Below are 20739 nucleotides of genomic sequence, written 5' to 3'. Positions count from 1 at the left end.
TGCCGCTACAAGCTCTGTTACCACAGAATACTTGTACACCCTTTAGAAGAGATGTTCAGAGTTATTTTCATGTCAGTGGAGCTCCCTTCCTAAGATACTACAAGATACCAAATCTAAAATATAGTGCAAGATCCCCAATCTAACATGCAATAAAAATTTAATCATGCATGTGTTTAGGCATTCGAATTGCCCAAATCATGACCTCAGTTCTTTGTTTCGTTTTGTCTGTATAGATGCACTATAAGAAATTAAGATACACTCCAAGCTTCATATAGCTTCCAAATAGGGCATAACAAATACAAAATACAAAGGGACTATAATTTCCACAACACAATGCTTCTACTAATGTTGAAATAATACATGGGCGAACAATAGTTTATCATTATATTGACCACATGTAACTCACTTATTCATCAAATGTTTGCTGAGCACCTACTATATACCAGGCACTATGGTAAGCTGCAGGGTATAAAATGGCACCCTCTTCACAACGCTGACAGTCTAGCAGGGAAGCAGACACAGGACAAGTCATTACATTAAGGTGTGATGACTGTTATAACGGGGTAGGTGAGCACCCAAGCAATCCTTACTGCTGTGTCTGACTCTCCAAGGTACCAACCCACAGCTACCTACCCTGGCAACTCGAGGTAGGGGACTGTGGCTCAATTCTGCTCAGGCAATACATGGACAAGTGAAAATCTGGCAGGTTCTGTATGGCTCTGTTAATAAGTCTCATTAGCAAGTGTAGTGGCAAAAGTGCATCATAGGGTATGAACTGCCTGACTTCCCTACTTGTTAGCTGTGTGCCCTTGGGCAAGTTTGTTAACCTCTCTGTATTCCATTTTCCTTGTAAGCCAATGGGGATAATAATAGCACCTCTTTCATAGAGTTTCTGAGAGCATGAAATAAGTTACTCCAGGCAAAGCAGTTAGAAATAGTGCTGATACACAGAAAGTACTATGTACTCACTAAATGTTCTCCAGTATTGGTCTTGGACCATCTTCAGCACCACGGTCAGCTCCAAGAGGCCTGGTCCTCTTTGGAAGGGCAGAGCTGGAAAGAATGATTGTGGGAAACTGCCTTCCACCCAGGAACGGGCCAAAATTCAAGGAGGCTGTTGTCATCCAGACCACTCAGGAGGAGGTGTGATAATGCCTGTCCCCCATCTGACCCTCAAAGTTGAAGATGTATATATGCAGTATGTCTCCTGGGGAAATACGGGAAAAACCCAGTCATGGCTCTTAGTCCAAAGAGCCATGACTGCCCTAACCACTGGGAGTTCTTGATCTGGTTCTCCCTAACCTTCTTATGACTGCAAACTTGGGCACTTCATACCCACTGCAAACTCACTTTGCTCTCACAGACTACTTGGAATAGTTTTCTCATTTATTGGCCCTGTCTACTCTGCCCTCTCCCATGCATCTATCCATCCACAGCTCTAGGAAAGAGAAGCTCTTGAAACCCCCTGTGCTGTGAAGACCTGCACCAGTTGGGCCAGACCATCAGCCTTCCCCTTCTAGTAGGGAAGGGGGATTAGATGGTGTGGATAAAAGGCTTAGTGGAACAGCCTACTGGTGCTCAACTCTAGCTTCACTCTCCTATGCTGTATTGGAAAAACTTGAGTCTTTCAAAAGCTCATGTTTATCTGAGGCCAGCCTCTTGGCTCATCTTTCTCTTTTGGTTTTTGCTCTTCTGACCGGTGTCTAGGAAGGTCTTTTTGGTCTTATTATCTGGAGCTAATCAATACTTTGCCCAAGAATATGCTGCTGCTTAGACTAGATCTGGCTGGGAATTCAGAGCACAAGTGTTAACTTTTGGAGGTTAATTTTTTTTTTGCGGTATGCGGGCCTCTCACTGTTGTGGCCTTTCCCGTTGTGGAGCACAGGCTCCGGAGGCGCAGGCTCAGTGGCCATGGCTCACGGGCCTAGCCGCTCCACAGCATGTGGGATCTTCCCGGACCGGGGCACGAACCCGTGTCCCCTGCATCGGCAGGCGGACTCTCAACCACTGAGCCACCAGGGAAGCCCTGGAGGTTAATTTTTGATCAGTGAATGGCTAGTGCAGTTGCATCAAATGGGAAAAAATTGCAAAAACATATCTGAAACAGACACCATACCTTTAGTAGAAGGCAGGCTATGCCTTGGGTTAATTCATGACTTGGCACTTGCCCCTGACTAATCCACAGTTTCATTTTCTTTTCCCTTTAAAACACCATCTTTCCTAACCTACAGCAAGTATTGAATGTGAATTAAACTATCACCACCCTGAGAAGCTCTGATGTACTTGAAAATATACGGCAAAAGTAGAACATTATTTCTTTAAAAACAATTTTTATTGAAGTAACAGGTGATTTCCAATGTTGTGTTAATTTCTGCTGCACAGCAAAGTGACTCGCTTATACATATATATATTCGTTTTCATATTCTTTTCCATTCTGGTTTATCACAGGATATTGAATATAGCTCCCTGTGCTATACAGTAGGACCTTGTTGTTTATCCATCCTATATATACCAGTTTGGATCTGCTAATCCCAAGCTCTCAATCCTTCCCTCCCTCCCCCTCGGCAACCACAAGTCTGCTCTCTATGTCTGAGTCTGTTTCTGTTTGGCAGATATATTCATTTCTGTTGTATTTTAGATTCTACATATAAGTGATATATAGTATTTGTCTCTCTTTCTGACTTACTTTGCTTAGTATGATAATCCCTAGGTCCATCCATGTTGCTGCAAATGGCATTATTTCACTCTTTTTTATGGCTGAGTAATATTCCATTGTATATATATACCACAATTCTTTATCCATTCATCTGTCAAAGGACATTCTGGTGTTTCCATGTCTTGGCTATTGTTAAGTAGTGCTGCTATGAACATAGTGGCGCATGTATCTTTTTGAATTAAGAGTTTTGTCTGGGTATATGCCCAGGAGTGGAGTTGCTGGATCATATGGCAATTCTATTTTTAGTTTTTTGAGGAACCTCTATACTCTTTTCCATATTGGCTGCACAAATTTACATTCCTACCAACAGTGTAAGAGGGTTTCCTTTTCTCCACACCCTCTCCAACATTTATTATTTGTAGACTTTTTAATGATGGACATTCTGGCAGGTGTGAGGTGGTACCTCACTGTAGTTTTGATTTGCATTTCTCTAATAATTAGTGATGATGAGCACCTTTCCATATGCCCATTGGCCATCTGTATGCCTTCTTTGAAGAAATGTCTGTTTAGGTCTTCTGCCCACTTTTTGATCGGGTTGTTTTTTTTTTTTTGTTATTGAGTTGTATGAGCTGCTTGTGTATTTCGGAAATTAAGCCCTTGTTGGTCGCATCACTTGCAAATATTTTCTCCAGGTCCATAGGTTGTCTTTCTGTTTTGTTTATAGTTTCTTTGGCTGTACAGAACCTTGTAAGTTTGATTACGTCCCATTTTAAAATTTATTTTTATTTATTTTTTTGCGGTACGCGGGTCTCTCACTGTTGTGGCCTCTCCCGTTGCAGAGCACAGGCTCCGGACGCGCAGGCTCAGCGGCCATGGCTCACGGGCCCAGCCATTCCGTGGCATGTGGGATCTTCCCGGACTGGGGCACGAACCCGCGTCCCCTGCATCGGCAGGCCGACTCTTAACCACCGCGCCACCAGGGAAGCCCCGTTTGTTTATTTTTGATTTTATTTCTATTGCCTTGGGATACTGACCTAAGAAAACATTGGTACAATTTACGTCAGAGAATGTTTTGCCTATATTCTCTTCTAAGAGTTTTATGGTGTCATGTCTTATATTTAAGTCTTTAAGCCATTTTGAGCTTATTTTTGTGTATGGTGTGAGGGTATGTTTTAACTTCATTGATTTACATGTGGTTGTCCAACTTTTCCAATACCACTTGCTGAAGAGACTATCTTTTCGCCATTGTATATGCTTATCTCCTTTGTTGAAGATTAATTATCCATAGATGTGTGGGGATATCATTTCCTAATTGTCTCTCTAAATCAGAATTTTAAATTCTGCCTTAAAATATACCCACTAGGGGCATTCACTTTATTATACAGCAGAAACTAACACAACACTGTAAAGCAATTATATTCCAATAAAGGTGTTTAAAATATATATATATATATATATATATATCTCCACTAAATTATTATTGAAAACATGGTGGTATTTAATACTTTGATATGAACTGTGGCCACTTAAATAAGAAAACTTGAAAAAAACACTATTCTTTGATATCAAGCATGTTGCACTGCAAGATTTCATGCTGCATCCCCTTTATTTTGGCGGTGGCTATGTGTACTTGGTTCTTTAGTCACAGAGATTTAGCAAACTGAAACCTCTTGGGCTTATTTTGTGAAAATCACCTCTGGTCCCCTGTTTAAAAAGAACAGATTTTAATTGGTAACCAAAGTTGGAATAAGCAAGTTTACTGGTCTTCACTATAGTCTCCAAGCTATTTCTTAGTTTATTTCAGAGGAAATGGCTACAGTTTCCACTTTTATAAAGTTTCCGTTCATTTAAGCTGAGTTCCTTTCTTTCACCCTTACTTTTGAGCTGGACCTCAACCATCTGTTTCATTGCCTAGGCCTGGCCTTTCCATAGTCAGGTATATCATGTTATAGATTATACTCAGTCTTAATTAGATTCCTAGAAATTGCTGGAAAAGATATTACTGGCAACTTGAAGCCTGCATCTCTTTGTAAAGATATTTTGCTGAGCTTATTAAATGGAAATTGCTGGCAGTTATGACCCTAATAGAGATATTTGAATCCTTGCACTAAGAAGATGCCCGTATGAAGAATAAAACGAGGGGGAAAGAGGTGGGTTTTTTGTTGTTGTTTTTTTACCAATTACTCCACAAAAGGGAAAGACTATTTAAGGGTATGAAAAGATTAATAAAAGACTGAAAACATTTTACTGCTTTCATGAACACTTGGATAGGTTTTTATAACAGAAGCTTTAAGGATCAAAAAGAATTTACAGAGTTCCTAAGCACAGTTCAGCTCTCCATCCTGTTCCCACAAGACTCACAGACACCCCAGTTCCTAGTGAAGGAATCTCCCAAGCTCTCAAGTCTTTTTTAATAAAAGCAAGGTCCTTGGGAGAGGAGGCTTCCCATCCTAATTTCACTCCCCTACTGAAGAGGAGTTAGCGCCCCACGCCCTGTATACATTTAATCATTCACTGCACATCAGTTAGCTTTCTGCCTGTTGGGAGAATACACCTCCTCGCTACTCTACTAATTTATTTCAACTAAAGTGACAGCACAGGAGTATTTAAAATTTAACCAAGTGGGAACTTCCCTGGTGGTGCAGTGGTTAAGAATCCGCCTGCCAGTGCAAGGGACACGGGTTCGAGCCCTGCTCCGGGAAGATCCCACATGCCGTGGAACAACTAAGCCCATGCGCCACAACTACTGGGCCAGCGTGCTGCAACTACTGAAGCCCGCGCTCCTAGAGCCCACATTGGGCAACAAGAGAAGCCCGTGCACCACAACTAGAGAAAGCCCACGCGCAGCAACGAAGATTCAACGCAGCCAATAAATTAATTAATTAAAAAAAAAAAGATATAAAAAATTTAACCAAGTGGATTTGTGTGTGTTTATGGTAAGTGTAAGTGGTGGTTTAGCATCTACATACTTGTGTGTGTGTGTGCGCACATATGTGCACAAAAGGAAGCCAAATGAGAGAGCACAAATTAGAGAGAATACGTAAGCTCAGGGTAGAAAAAAGGTTTACATCTGTGTGGCAATTAAAGGCATTACAGGGGCTTCCCTGGTGGCACAGTGGTTGAGAATCTGCCTGCCGATGCAGGGGACATGGGTTCGAGCCCTGGTCTGGGAGGATCCCACATGCCGTGAAGCAACTGGGCCCGTGAGCCACAACTGCTGAGCCTGCGTGTCTGGAGCCTGTGCTCCGCAGCAAGAGAGACCGCGATAGTGAGAGGCCCGCGCACCATGATGAAGAGTGGCCCCCGCTCACCGCAACTAGAGAAAGCCCTCGCACAGAAATGAGGACCCAACACAGCCAAAAATAAATTAATTAATTAAAAAAAAAAAGAGAATTGGTGACCTCTGAAAAAAGAAACAAAACAAAACAAAAGGCATTACAGAGGAACTCAAGAGTTAACTGGTTTAAAAAAAAAAAGTTAACTGGTTTAAAATGATGAGTGTCAGGAAATCTATTTACATTAACTGAAGATTAATGATAAGCCAACAATCTTGACTGATATTCCGTGTTTCTTAAAGAGCAACTCACACTTGCAAATACAATGACTCCCAGGTTCTGTAGAGTCTGACAGGTAACTGTAGGAGTTCCTGGTATGAATTACTGTTTGTGAAGAGTACTTAGAAAGGGGCTTATTGTGGGGTACAAAGCCGTACTCCCCTCATCTCTGCGGTGTTGCTTCCAACAGTCTCTCCACAACCACAACCCTTTGGTCCTTACGTATGTCCTGGTATCCAGGATGGGTGGAGGGAGCTGGAGCAATCAAAGAACATGGCCCAGTGCGGGTGATCCTGTGGGGTTTCTGAAGCACCGACTGCTGCTTAGAAGGCAAATAGCTTCACCTTGCTTTTCATGATAGAGGGCAGCTTCAACAAGATGGCCTAGGTCCTGGCAGCCCTAGGTCCTCTGCATGCAGAGCAGGTTGTAGGGAAGGTAGCTGCTGCTCCAACCCCCCACTGACCAGGGGCTCCCCTCAACTGCTGAGGGCACCTCTCCTCAGACACCACAGCCCCAGCCCTGGGTCATCCTTCTCCCTCTGTATACCATAAATGAGAACAGCATTGTACATGGGGTTGCTCAGGACCCAGACCCCAGCCCAGTGCTTCTTTGCTCTGAGCTGTTGCAGGGGAATGCCTTCACAGTGTTGGCCACCTTCCTCCATCCTTTTCTTACTCCCTTTCTGTCAAGTACCCAGCACGGAAATACAAAGTAAAAACCTATTGCTTAGCTGCTTAAGAAAGATTATTTTCTCTTTGTCTTCCTGAGGAAAAAAATAAGTAAGATCTTTCTAAGATAGCTGTTTCTAGCCCCCTAGTGTTAAGAAACCTTTGAGGGAGCTTGAAAGAAAAAGTGGTATTTTGTTGTCTCTAGAGTCTTTTCTTTGTCTACCGTAGTTGAGGGAGAAGGTTAAAAAAATAGCAAAACTTGCAAACTCCATGACATTTAGAGCAAAAACCTATCTGTGCCAGCATATTACCCTGAGAGTCAGGAATCTAAAGTACGAATCAATACCAGTAAACCCTGGCATTCTAAGCAATCATCAGTGACTTGAGCTGATGCATCAGACTCTTGGCCAGGGGTACAGCTAAGACAATTGCTATTTAGGTATTTACGAAATATTCATACAACACTTGTTATGTGCCAGGCACTGCTCTAATCACTTTACAAATACCCATTTAATATAATTCTGTTGTGGTAGATATTATTGTTACCATTATTACCTTTATTTTACAGAAGATGAAACTGAGGCACAGAGAGGTGGGGTAATTTGTCCAAGGTCACGGGGTTAGGACAAGATGATGCCAGAATCCAGACACCAGAATCTGACAGTCTGGCTCCACAGTCTATGCTCTTGACCATCAAGTTATGTTCCTCTACTTGAAAGAGACATCCAAGGAACATGCTAAATATCCATTCTCCTAAATTTTCTAAGCTTTATTTCTTTTTAAATGACACCTCCTTTTTTTCTTTTTTTAAAGCAATTATTTCTACAGCACTTGCAAGTTTACAAAATGTTTTTCTATTTGAGCCTCACAGCTGGCCTGGTGGTGGGTAGTGTAGGTTTCATTATCATCAATCTCATGGGACAGATAAAGAAACAGAGGCTCATGAGATTACAGGACTCAAGTTCCCTGGGTAGAGAGTGTTAAAATTGGGAAATTTAAATGAGCCATCTGTTGTCAAGCCCTCTACCCTTTCCACTGAACCGGGTTGCTGGTCTCAAGTCAAGTTGCCCGTGAGTGACATCCCAGATTTTACTAGGTTAAGTTCCCTTAGAAAAGCCTTCCTCGAATCACAATTCAGAGTTCCTCCTTTGGCTTCCGGAAGAATCAATGTAAGACACTCATGATCTTAAATTCCGAATATACTCCTGCTCTTTACAAATCAAATTAGGAAAAAATCAGACTATGTATAAGTTGCTTCTGCCCTTTAGAGGGGAACCTTCTCTCAGGAACTATTAGAGGGCGTCCTCACCCAAACAGGGAAACATACCCAGATATAAAGAGTCACAGAATCCAGAAAACAGGATATCCAACCCAACAGAGAGGCAAAGGGAATTCCCAGGGTGGTGGGAAGGGAGAGTTCAGGATTCCAATTGTGCTGCAGGCCTGAAGGACAAGTAGTGCAGACTTGAGGGGATCAGAAGAGTCAAGGAGAGATTTCTCCAAGAAGATGAAACTAATAAAATATCAGATGCTTCTAAACATATTAAGAGGAGATTTAGACAATTAGTGAAGATGTGGGTGTTGAATTAGCGACAACTGAATAGAAAAATAAGCCAGGGGAAAAAACAGATAATTATGAACTCCAGGGAAAACAACAGGTTGGCAGAAAAGGAAAGGTGGGGACTTCCCTGGCGGTCCAGTGGTTAACACTCTGAGCTTCCAAAGCAGGGGGCGCAGGTTTGATCCCTGGTTGGGCAACTAAGATCCCACATGCCGCACTGCACAGCCAAAAAAAAAAAAAAAAAAGTTTATTACTATGTGACTCAACTCTAATACTTTTTACACTGAATACCAATCTCATCAAAGTTACACATAATTGTATTGGGAAAAGCGAAGGATGGGAAAGGTTCACATGTAATGGGGACAGGGTGGTAGCAGGAGGGAAAGATAACTCCCATAGCAGGGAGTCAGTATCATGCCTGGAGTTGAGAAAATAATTCAAAAAGTGTATTATTTAGAGATATGGGAATAAATGCCATAAGAATAAGCTAGAAGAGATAAAAGGGATTATCTCTGGAGAAGGGAATGGAATAATGATTAGGGGCTGCTTTATTTCACAACGATTTGACTCTTTATATGTAAAAATAAATTTTACACTGATTTTTTTAAGTTTATAATTTAAAAATTTTAAAGGATGGGTACTTTACTTTTGGCAATATGGCAGACTACATTCTCTGAAGGGCCAACAGCTATAAAATGGATACATTTCAACAAAAGTACTTTTAAATGCATTGCTGGGCTCATAAGAACATAAGGACCAATGTAAAACAACAACAACAAAAAATGAACTCTGATTTATGAGGAGTCAGAAAAATAAGAAAGCTAGGAACCAAATACCTATATCAGACCTGTTATCAGGATACTAGCCTGAGATCACTGAAAAGCTGAGGAGAATAAACAAAGACTCCAGATTAATAATATCCCTGACTCCCAACAGAAGCAAATACAAACTCTCTTTAGAGGAAAATCTTCCTACTCTAGGCCCTTGGGATTCCCAAGAAATGATTCCAATCAATATGGGTTCATACCATGAGTATGAGTCACTGAACAACAAAAAGCAATTTAGATGCAAAAATACTGAAATTATCAGATTCAGAATGTACCAAACAGATATGAAAAAGAATCAAATGGAAGTTCTAGATATGAAAAATATAATCATTAAAACTGAAAACTCAGAGGATGGGTTAAATAAATTAGACAAAACTGATGGGACAATTAGAAAAGTGTTGATTAGATATGAAGAACTCACCCAGAATGTGGCAGAGAGAGACAAGGAGATAGAAAACATGAAAAGATAGTAAGAGACAAGGAGGATAAAACAAACACTTCCTAATATGTCTACTTGGCACCTCTGAAGGAAAGAACAGAAATGATGGACTAGAAGTGATATCTGAAGTGCTAATAGTAGAAGTTTTATAGAACTGATAAAAGACATGAGTATACAAATATACAAAAAAACCACTTACACCAAGCAAAAGGAAAGAAGGGGGAAAAGGAGGTAAGGAGACATACATCAATAGCTACTCAATATTTTAGCAAAACTTCAGTACACGAAAGACAAAAGATCTTCAGCACAGCCAAAGAAGAAAAGACAAATAACCTAGTTTTTAAGTTTGACAATGGAGTTCTCAATAGCACTAACAGTAACCAGAAGGCAATGGAATAATATCTTCAAAGTTCTGAGAGCAAATATCTGTTGATCTAAATTTGTCTACCCAGGCAAACAATGAAGACATTTCAAATAAACAAAAACTATGAGAGTTTACTATCAACAAACCTTCGCTAGAGAGAAATTCTGAAGGGTGAACATCAGGAGAAAGAAAGATAACCCCAGAAAGAAGGTCTGAGATACAAGAAGGAATAATGATCAGAGAAAGTGGTAAAATATGTAGCTTAATCTAAATTAACAACTGTACATATAAAATAATGATATAGTAACAATGTAAAATTCATGGGATTAAAAAGAGATAACTGAAATGTTCGTTAAAAATAATATAAATTGGTGAGGAAGATGATTGAATTTAAAGCTTTCTAAAATTCTTGTTTTGTCCAGGAAGAAGACACAGGTTAATTTTAGGCTTTGTTAAGTATATTTGGTAAAATTTCAGGAGTAACCGATAAAAATTAGAAACATAGCCATAACTTCTAAACTAAGAGAGGAATAAATGGACTAAGGAAATAAATCAAAAAAGTCAAATTATCTTTAAAAGGCAAGAAAAATTAGAAAAAGAGGGAATTCCCTGGCAGTCCAGTGGTTAGGACTCTGCACTTTCACTGCCATGGGCCTGGGTTCAATCCCTGGTCATGCAACTAAGATCACATAAGCTGCGTGGTGTGGCCCCCCCCAAAAAAGAAGAGAAACATAGAACAGGTGAGAAAAACAGGTCAAATATAATGGCATATTTAAATCTAAATTTATTAGTAACTATATTAGAAGTGGCTTAATGTTCCAGTTAAAAGACACAGATTGTCTACATGAATATAAAACTTTTAAAACAATAGGAGACATACTTAAATCATAAAGATATGGAAAAGTTGAAACAAAAGGCTGAAAACAATATACTGGGCAAATACTGATCAAAAGAAAGCTGGTGGGGACTTCCCTGGTGGAGCAGTGATTAATAATCTGCCTGCCAATGCTGGGGACACGGGTTCGATCACTAGTACGGGAAGATCCCACATGCTGCGGAGCAACTAAGCCCATGTGCCACAACTACTAAGCCTGCGCTCTAGAGCCTGTGAGACACAATGACTGACCCCACGTGCCACAACTACTGAAGGCCACGTGTCTAGAGCCCGCGCTCTGCAACAAGAGAAGCCACCACAATGAGAAGGCCACACACCGCAACCAAGAGTAGCCCCCGCTCGCCGCAACTAGAGAAAGCCCACACGCAGCAACAAAGACCCAACGCAGCCAAAAAAAAAGAAAGAAACCTGGTGTGTTCTTATCAGATCACATAAACTTTACAGAAAAAAGCGGGCTTCCCTGGTGGCACAGTGGTAAAGAATCCGCCCGCCAATGCAGGGGACACGGGTTCGAGCCCTGGTCCAGGAAGATCCCACATGCCGTGGAGCAACTAAGCCCCTGAGCCATAACTACTGAGCCCACGTGTCACAACTACTGAAGCCCGCATGCCTAGAGTCCGTGCTCCACAACAAGAGAAGCCACTGCAATGAGAAGCCCACACACTGCAACGAGGAGTAGCCCTCACTCTCCGCAACTAGAGAAAGCCCGCGCGCAGCAACGAAGACCCAATGCAGCTAAAAATAAATAAATAAAATAAATTTATTTAAAAAAAATACTGAAATATAATCAAAACAAAGCAGTGTTGTTAAAAATAATTAAAAAATAAAGAGAAAAGCATTACAGGGGATGAAGAGGGTCAGTGCATAATAATAGATAATTCAATATACGAGGAGGATATAATAATTTTAAATTTGTATACACCTAATAACATAGGCTCAAACTATCAGCAGCAAAAATTTGACAGAACTACAAGGAGAAATTGGCAAATTCTCCATTGGAGGGTAACTTTCAACTAGCCTCTTAATTATTAATATATCAAGCAGATGAAAATCATTAAAGATTTAGATATTGGAACAATATAATTAACAGGCTTGGTCTAACAGAAAATACATAGAACTCTGCATCTAGTAAACAGACAATATACATTCTTATTAAGTATACATGAAACATTTACAAAAATGGCTCACGTAATAGGCCATAAAGCAGAACTCAATAAGTTTCCAAAAATCAGCATCATTCAGATCACATTCTCTAACCATCATGCAACCAAGCTTGAGGTCAGCAACAAAAGAATAAATTAAAAACCTCATATACACTTAGAGGGCTTCCCTGGTGGCGCAGTGGTCGAGAGTCCACCTGCCGATGCAGGGCACATGGGTTCGTGCCCCGGTCCGGAAGATCCCACCTGCCGCAGAGTGGCTGGGCCCGTGAGCCATGGCCGCTGAGCCTGCGCATCCGGAGCCTGTGCTCCGCAACGGGAGAGGCCACAACAGTGAGAGGCCCGCGTACAGCAAAAAAAAAAAAAAAAAACACGTAGAACCAAATGATAATAAAAAGTATGCATTCTTATAGACCTATCCTGTTAGATTACAATTTATTTTTTTTGCCTGTCTCTCCACTAGCCTTTGACTCCTCTGTTGGGGACCATGCAGCCATCTTCGTTCTCCTCCTGCTTGCCATGGTGCCTGGTTGAGTAGGTACTCAATATTTAGTTAAATATTGAGTATTTAAAATTTTACATATTTAAACTTAAATATTAAATAACTTTAAATACTCAACTAAAATAGCAGCTCTGGAACCCTGCCTCTATCTATTTTACTCCTACCTTCTTGGCCTCATCCCGTGTCATGGAGATTTCACCAGAAATCTGTGCATTACTTGGCTTATTTTCACTGTGTCCCAGCAAGCAGTGGCTTAGACAGCCCTGTATCTCCTCATGCATTTAACAATGAAAAGGAGATGATAGGAGGGTAATGGAGATGGTCTTTTCATCATCCATGTTTGGAAAGGTGAGCTGGTAGCGCCATCCTTGACATGAAGGAGCTGCTTAAACACAAATTGGATTAACAAAACAGGATTAGAGCCTGCTGGAAGGTGTTATATACTTATAAACTGCTCTGTGGAAGCTCCTCTTGTTTTCATTACAAGCCCATACTCCACAAAGTCAGTCAAATGAAATATGGAATTAGTCAATTACTAAAAAAGAAATGAAATATCTAAAATGAAGTGACTAAGTTTTAATAATGCCAAGAAAGTTGAATTAGGCAATAATAGTTCAGTTTAGCAAAACCATAACTAGATCATTTGAAATGACAGTTTTAACATGGTAAGAAATAAACTCACTGAAAATGGTCTCTATTCTATCTCCTCCATCAAGAGGAATAATATTCAAACAAAAATATGATTAAGAGGTGACTTCAAGAAAGGAAAAATAATATGAGCTATGTGAGAAGTTTCAGACTTATCTGGACATTTCAAATGAATTGAAGTCCCTAGGTTTAAACGCATTAAAATCCCAAGACACTGAAAGAATCTGCAAATGTGAACCCGGCACTCCTGTCCGTAATCTTTGAGAAACTACGGAGTATACAAAGGTGACAAAAGATAAAGAGAAGCCAAGGCACTAACTTTCTGAGAAAGGAGGAATAGGTGAGTTATGTATGGAATATGCCAGCAGGTAAACTTGAGGCTGATTCCTGGCAAAAATTCTAAGAGGTTCAAATCTGCCATTTAATGACCCTGGACCCTGGACAAAACTTTGCTATAAGGAGTAAATGAAATAGTTAAAGCATTTATTATAGCACCTCTTACACAGAAAACTCTCGGTAGATGGTAGCTATTACCATTTTCGTCTCTCCAGCACTTCAAAGCAAAGGTGGTAACAACTAGGTAGAAAAATAATGTCTGTATACTTAACAAAGCCTAACTAGGGTTCTTCAAGATCAAGTCTCATCTAACTAACCTCATTTTTCTGGCAAGGTGGAGTATGTGGAGAGAGAAGGTATTGCTAGGCCATGTAAATCAGGAAGGTGTCTTCATTTTGAAATGGCATTAAATAAAATCTCTTATACTATTCTTATGAAAAGACTGGATTTTAGGAGAGTTAGGTGACTGAATAACCATATTTACAGAACTGCTTCATGAACTTGACCTCTCCATGCTTGTTTCCTTATCTGTAGAAGGAGTACTACTTACTTGGTTGTTATACAAATTAAAGCCCTTAGAACAGTGCCTGGCATTTAGTCACCATTATATAAATGTTTGTTAAATGAACTCGAACAGAAGTTTCTAGTGGCATGCTTGCACAGCACTTGGCTCCAACCTCTTCAACATTTCTATCAGAAACTTGTTAAATTTTTCTATTGTGCTGGTCAAATTCTCAGATGGTATAAATGTTGGATGATGAAATCAAAATCCAAAAAGACATCGACAGGCTAGGGCTATGAAATGAAATATATGAGAAAAAATTAGGGAAAAAAGTGTTTTATAAGTACTAGCCTGGCTTGCCAGAACTCTCTGTGGACAAGAAAGGGAAATTTGGTTGACTCCAAGTTCAGCATATGTAAAACAGTGTGTCTGGCAATTAACGCAGTGGTTAAGAATCCGTCTTGCAATGCAGGGGACGCCGGTTCGACCCCCGGTCGGGGAACTAAGATCCCACATGCCGTGGGGCAACTAAGCCCACGCGCCACAACTATTGAGCTCGCGTGCCGCAAACTACAGAGCTCGCGCACCACAACTAGAGAGGAGCCCACGCATTGCAATGAAAGATCCCGTGTACCACAACTACGACCTGACGCAGCCAGATAAATAAATAAATAAAAATAAATTAATTAATTAATTTAAAAAAAGAGAGAGAGAACTGCAGTGCTCTGACTGTCTGGACATAGATGCCAAGATGGTGGGCACAACTTGCCCATCATAAACTTTTCTCTCCCCTGCCCCTCCTTAGGTTCCTCCTCAGTAGTGGCTCCGGGTATAAGGATGGGCTTCAGAACACAGGTAAACAGGAAATATGAGGTAGGAATGAACCATATTTCAAACTCATCTGGGTAGCAGGAAACATCCTCAGGTGGGAATAGGAAGATAGCCTCAAGGTTTGTGAAGAAATATAGTTAGAAGTTTATCAGGGCACCTAATGGCTCACTGTGCTACAAGCTAAAGTAAACTCCCCTCTAATCATGATTACCACAGGACTTATCTAATCTATTTCCTATAGGAAATCAAGCTACTCCCAGGCATTTTATCAAGCTTATTCCTTGTAATAATCCCTATCCCTGACAAAAGAAGATTTTGTCATCCCACAGTACAGATAAAAAATTGAGGCAAAGAAGTAAAGTGAATTGCCCTGGGTCACACAGAACTAGAATTACAACTTAGTATCTAATCTTAGAGTGCACTACATGAGTTTTGGAAGGGAGCATATTGGAATCATATTATGTCCTTCAAGAAAAGCCCTATTTACCTTAATCTCTGCGAGAAAGAAGATTAATTGCATTTTCCTTGGTGCATGCCAAAGATATTGAGCAGACGCTTTAAATTCCACATGTTTATTCTAATCCTTTCCCAAACACTTGTAAAGCCTTGCTTTGACCATTAGAAAGATGCTGTAAATTAACTTAAAAAAATAAGCCAAATATTTGTTTGCTAGAATCTCTAAGGAAAGCAATTAATCAAGAATAGGACAACCACGCTATTTCAGGTCACCTAGGAAAAGAAACTATCCAAATAGATATAAATCCAGATGGCCAGCTCCTTCTGTGCCACCAGCCCCACAATCCATTCCCAGGCCAACCTCATTGTCTAGGGACTGGATAGATGAAGGTTGAGGGAAAGCATGTGTTTAATTTTAAAAGTTCCATGCAAACATCAGTTATTGTTAAAATAATTTATGTATTTCACCCAATTATTGAACAAATCTTTGTTCATTATAAAAACCTAGAAAAACAAGTTAGGCAAATCAAAATGAAACAAAAAGCACCCACTATGCTACCAGCCAGTAAGAACCTTTTGTACCTATTTACAAATTGGGTATTTTCTGCAACTCATTTCTCTGATCAGGCCATGAGAAAATCAGCCAAAAGCTGTAACCTTAAGGTTCTGCGTGTAGTTTCTCTTTAATTAAGGAGGGAAAATGGTGACTCATCCATTGACATCTATCTTTTCTTTTATTGGCACTTGTCCCAGAAGAGATAAGGCCACTACACAATATACCTGGCAGTAAAAAAAAGAGATAAATTCCTAATTCCATCTTACTGGTCTGAAAAATTTACACCACAATTCTAGGATTGAGTCATTTACCCAAACCAGCAAATATCACAGCCAAAATGGATTGAGTGTCTCTCTCTCTCTCTTTTTTGTTAAGTGTGTATCTCTTTATCTATACACACACATAGTCACATATACTGAAGGCCATGATTTTAAATATATCTTGGCTGGATTCTTCCTGTCTCTCAGAGAAAAGAAACATACACATTCAGAACCCACACAAGGGCTGGTCAAGAATACATCGATAATCAGAAAAAGGTGAGTACAGTAGACTCTTTCCAAATAGTGAGCAGTGCTACCAGGAGAGCACCAAATTTCAATTCATTTCTTTTTTCCATCATAAGGAAAAATCATGCCATTACCTTTTTGTTCACAGCCACACCATCCTCACAGTCGAGTACTGCACAATCCACATTCAGAGAGGGAATCTTCTTAATTTTCTTTTCATCATTTCCAGGAACATAGAGCACGGCCCTTCGCGGAATGTATTTGTGATTGGGTGAGGAACTGTACCCAAGCCTGGACACATCAGCTGCCAGAGATGCTTTCCTGCAGAAGACATAATTAGAATTAGTCAAGAATAGAATTCATCTACACATTTTTGAAAAATCTTATTTTAATACAAAATTAAAATAGAAAACATGGATAATTTTTTTTAACTTATGGCAGAACATAATCACACATAACAACTAGGAAAACAATAATAACAGAAATAATCAAGCAACAGAATGTCATTTTGGCTGAGGTTTAAAAAATATATAATACTGTTCACTGACACAATCTTCTGAGAAAAGAAGGAAGGTGTAGCTATTTCTTCTTGGAAAAACACTTCCAGCATTAGTATGCTGTCCAGATAGCATCCATGGAGAAAAAAGTAAAGAAATTTACATCTAAAAGGTCCTAAAGAACAATACTATCTACAATTATATGAAAGTAAAAAGTAGAAAATGAACAATCTATGTAAACAAAGTCTATGGCTCTCTCCCTGACAATAAATCTTTTTAAGTAGACAAATAAGTGATTCAAGTTCAATTTTAACAACAGACAAGGATGGCTGGCTACTTCTTAAGTCAGCAAAGACCATTATTAGCTCTGTAACTATGGGCAACTTGATTGCTGGAAACTTCAGATTCTTCATCTGTAAAAATAATACTCATGTTGCAGGTTGCTGAGAAAATTAAGTTAAAGGAAATAATGCACATGAAGCGATCAGCCGGAGCCTGGGGGTTATCAGCTTGATGTGGTAGGTGGGTGTAGCGGGAATGGCAGCCACTGCAGCTGTTCTTAATGGAGAAACTCTAGCTGTCAGTAGCCCTGCCTGCTCGTAAACTCTGCTCTCTCCCCGCTTCTCCTATTATACTAAGTTTAGCCTCCTGTGGAAATAAGAGGAGTTGGCCAGAAGCTCCCTTGGCTCACCGCAGCTCTCTCCTCTAACCTGGTCCATAGTTTGGTCCCGTGAAAACCATGTTTTAGCCCATAACACATGGCAAAGGAAGATGAAATCAGCTTTCACAATCAACACCAGTTACATAATTTGAATCACCTGTGCAAAATAAAAGTGCAGAGCCCTTGTTCAAAATTTACTGGGAATTTCAAGATGGCAACAGAAAAACATCACACAAAGCACCAGACCCTTCTAAGCATAGGGCCATCCGTAACTGTGCAGGTCACACATCCATGAAACCAGCCCTGCCCATAACAGATGGAGCTATACGTCATGAAAATCCCAGTTAAAGAAAGGTGAAAGCCCCAGCAAACCTGATAACACCCTACTGTTTTACTCCCCCAGGGTAAACAGCATCATCCTTTCAAAACTATGCCAGCTGTATTCTTAATGAAAGCTCTTGACATTTAGTAGTTATCCTACGTTAATGCCATCAAATATTCTACACAGTTGTTAACATTTTGCCATGATTAGTGTGTCTTGTGACAATGTATCTCAAGAAAAAATCAGCGTCTTTTTGGTGGCCTATCAATTTTGTTAAGGGCCCCCTCATTCTTTCTTGAAGCTAACCTTAATTAAATCTAAAACGTGAGTCGAAGTCTTATTTTTCCATAACATAAGCATTGTGCTATGTGAGATATGGTGACATATAGATGGGTTTTAAAAGTGTACATATATTACAAGACATTTATCTAATATTGATATTAAATATAGTATGGACAGATAATTGAAGAATTCCCAAAGTATCTGTCATCATTTTGTACTGATTAAAAATATCTGATTTATCTTAAAAAAGAGAAAATATAATGATGTAATAGCAACAACCACATTTTACTTATTCGTACTGGAAACCAGAATTTGCAACATATGCATTTCCTTTAAAATCGTAAAAATGCAATTAAAAGAGATGAAATTTTTATTTACCAAGAAATGCTTAAGGCAAAATCACTCCTCATGAGGATTTGTTGTAACCGCACATGTAAAAGCCAAAGAGACCTTCATTTCATGAAAACTGAGATTTCCTCCATGCGAAATAGCTTCTGACTGCCAATTTGGATCCAGCCACTGTGATCTCCAAGCCACACCACCTGAATCTCAAAGCCTGAGCCACTCAGACATGGCTGACAGGTCATACCACTGTCACATGCTAAGCACTAGAGCAAATCATTCCTAGGATGTTTATATATGATGTGTAATTTTCTAAAACAGATGGTCATTTAAAAAATCTTCTGCCACTCGTAAAGATGTTTCTGGCTTCCCAGATAAAGTCTCCTATAATCATTGAAACATTATTTTCCTCTTATAATCCCCTGCTCAAAAATTGTCAACAGCTCCCCATTATCTACAGGATAGGTAGATATCTACCTACATTGAATGTAGGTAATGTAGTCTCAGCTGAGAGCCCTTTTCGCAATTTATATCCCACTATTCCCATGTTGCAACTATCTACCCTCAGAAAATTAGATTATGACTGTCCACATATGCTGTATTGTTTCCATTGTACCTTTGCTTCTGCTCGAAAAGTATTTCCCCTAGGTTTATTTGAAACTTACAGATCTTTCTAGCTTCAAGGTTTATTTGAAACTTACAGATCTTTCTAGCTTAGTTCAATGTCCACCTAACTGCGGAGTCTTTTTTGACCATTCATCTTTAGACTCTCTCATCTTTAAAAACAGCATTTATCACTGGTAACCAAACCAGAACCAGCAAAGGACTGGCTCTGCCATCATGGCTAAAGTTAATCAAGGGGCACATGCATTCTGGAAAGCCAATGGATGCTACAAATCAAGACACTTAAGTTTCCTGCTTTTTGACCCAGTAATTTCAAGTAATTTGACCCCATTCCTTTTGGGAATTGCTATAGATTAAATGTGTCCTCCCCAAAATTCATATGTTGAAACATAATCCCCAATATGATGGTATTTGGAGGTGGGGCATCTGGGAGGTGACTAAGTCACGAGGGCAGAACCTAGGAGAATAATGCCCTTATAAAAGAGACACCAGAGGGCTTCCCTGGTGGAGCAGTGGTTGGGAGTCCTCCTGCCAATGCAGGGGACGCGGGTTCGTGCCCCAGTCCGGGAAGATCCCACATGCTGCGGAGTGGCTGGGCCCGTGAGCCATGGCTGCTGAGCCTGCGCTCCGCAACGGGAGAGGCCGCAACAGTGAGAGGCCCGCGTACCGCAAAAAGAATAAAAAAAAGAGACACCAGAGAGCTCCCTAGCCCCTTCTGCCATGGGAGGACTCAGTGAAAAGGCTGACATTTATGAACTAGGAAGTACATTATTATCAGACACTGAATCTTCCAGAGCATTGATCTTGGACTCCCCAGCCTCCAGAACTGTGAGAAATAAATTTCTGTTGTTTATAAGCCACCCAGTCTATGCTATTCTGTTACAGCAGCAGCCCAAATGGATTAAGACAGGAATCTATCTTAAGAAAATGAACAGGAATAAAACTACATATATATAATATTAAGAACTGAAAACAACCTTTAGGTCCAACAGTAGGATAAATTACAGTACCTACATTCAATGGAATATTATGCCATCATTAAAAATTGTGTTTATAAAAATATTTAATGTGAAGTGAAGATTGTTATTTTTAAACAGAGGATATAACATTACATATGCAATAACATCTCAACTTTATAAAAAATACAAAGAAAAATATCTGGAAGGAAATACATCAAAATGTGATTAGGGATGCCTCTGAATTTTAGAATTTGGGATTAAGACTTTTCTGCTTCCAGGGACTTCCCTGGTGCAGCAGTGGTTAAGAATCTGCCTGCCAACGCAGGGGACACAGGCTCGAGCCCTGGTCTGGGAAGATCCCACATGCTGCGGAGCAACTAAGCCCACGTGTCACAACTACTGAGACTGCGCTCTAGAGCCCACAAGCCACAAGTACTGAAGCCCATGTGCCTAGAGCCTGTGCTCTGCAACAAGAGAAGCTACCGCATTGAGAAGCCCGTGCACAGCAACAAAGACCCAACGCAGCCAAAAATAAATAAACAAATAAAAGATTTTTCTGCTTCTGCACAATTTTTTCCTATTTTGCACATT

The 20739-nt window shown here is 40.1% G+C and overlaps 1 protein-coding gene across 1 annotated transcript in view; it reads right to left on the bottom strand.

The window, feature by feature from the left end:
* CLYBL (citramalyl-CoA lyase) overlaps positions 1–20739 on the bottom strand; it is a 245040-nt gene that overhangs the window by 87943 nt on the left and 136358 nt on the right. Inside the window, exon 2 of the mRNA XM_065896069.1 lies at positions 16596–16782. Within this exon, the coding sequence (XP_065752141.1) occupies positions 16596–16782 (187 nt within the window). The remainder of the gene's footprint in view (positions 1–16595; positions 16783–20739) is intronic.

The sequence above is a fragment of the Phocoena phocoena genome, chromosome 18 (genome assembly GCF_963924675.1).
Source record: "Phocoena phocoena chromosome 18, mPhoPho1.1, whole genome shotgun sequence".
In the NCBI taxonomy this organism is placed as follows: Eukaryota; Metazoa; Chordata; class Mammalia; order Artiodactyla; family Phocoenidae; genus Phocoena; species Phocoena phocoena.
This window is presented reverse-complemented; position numbering and strand designations above follow the sequence as displayed.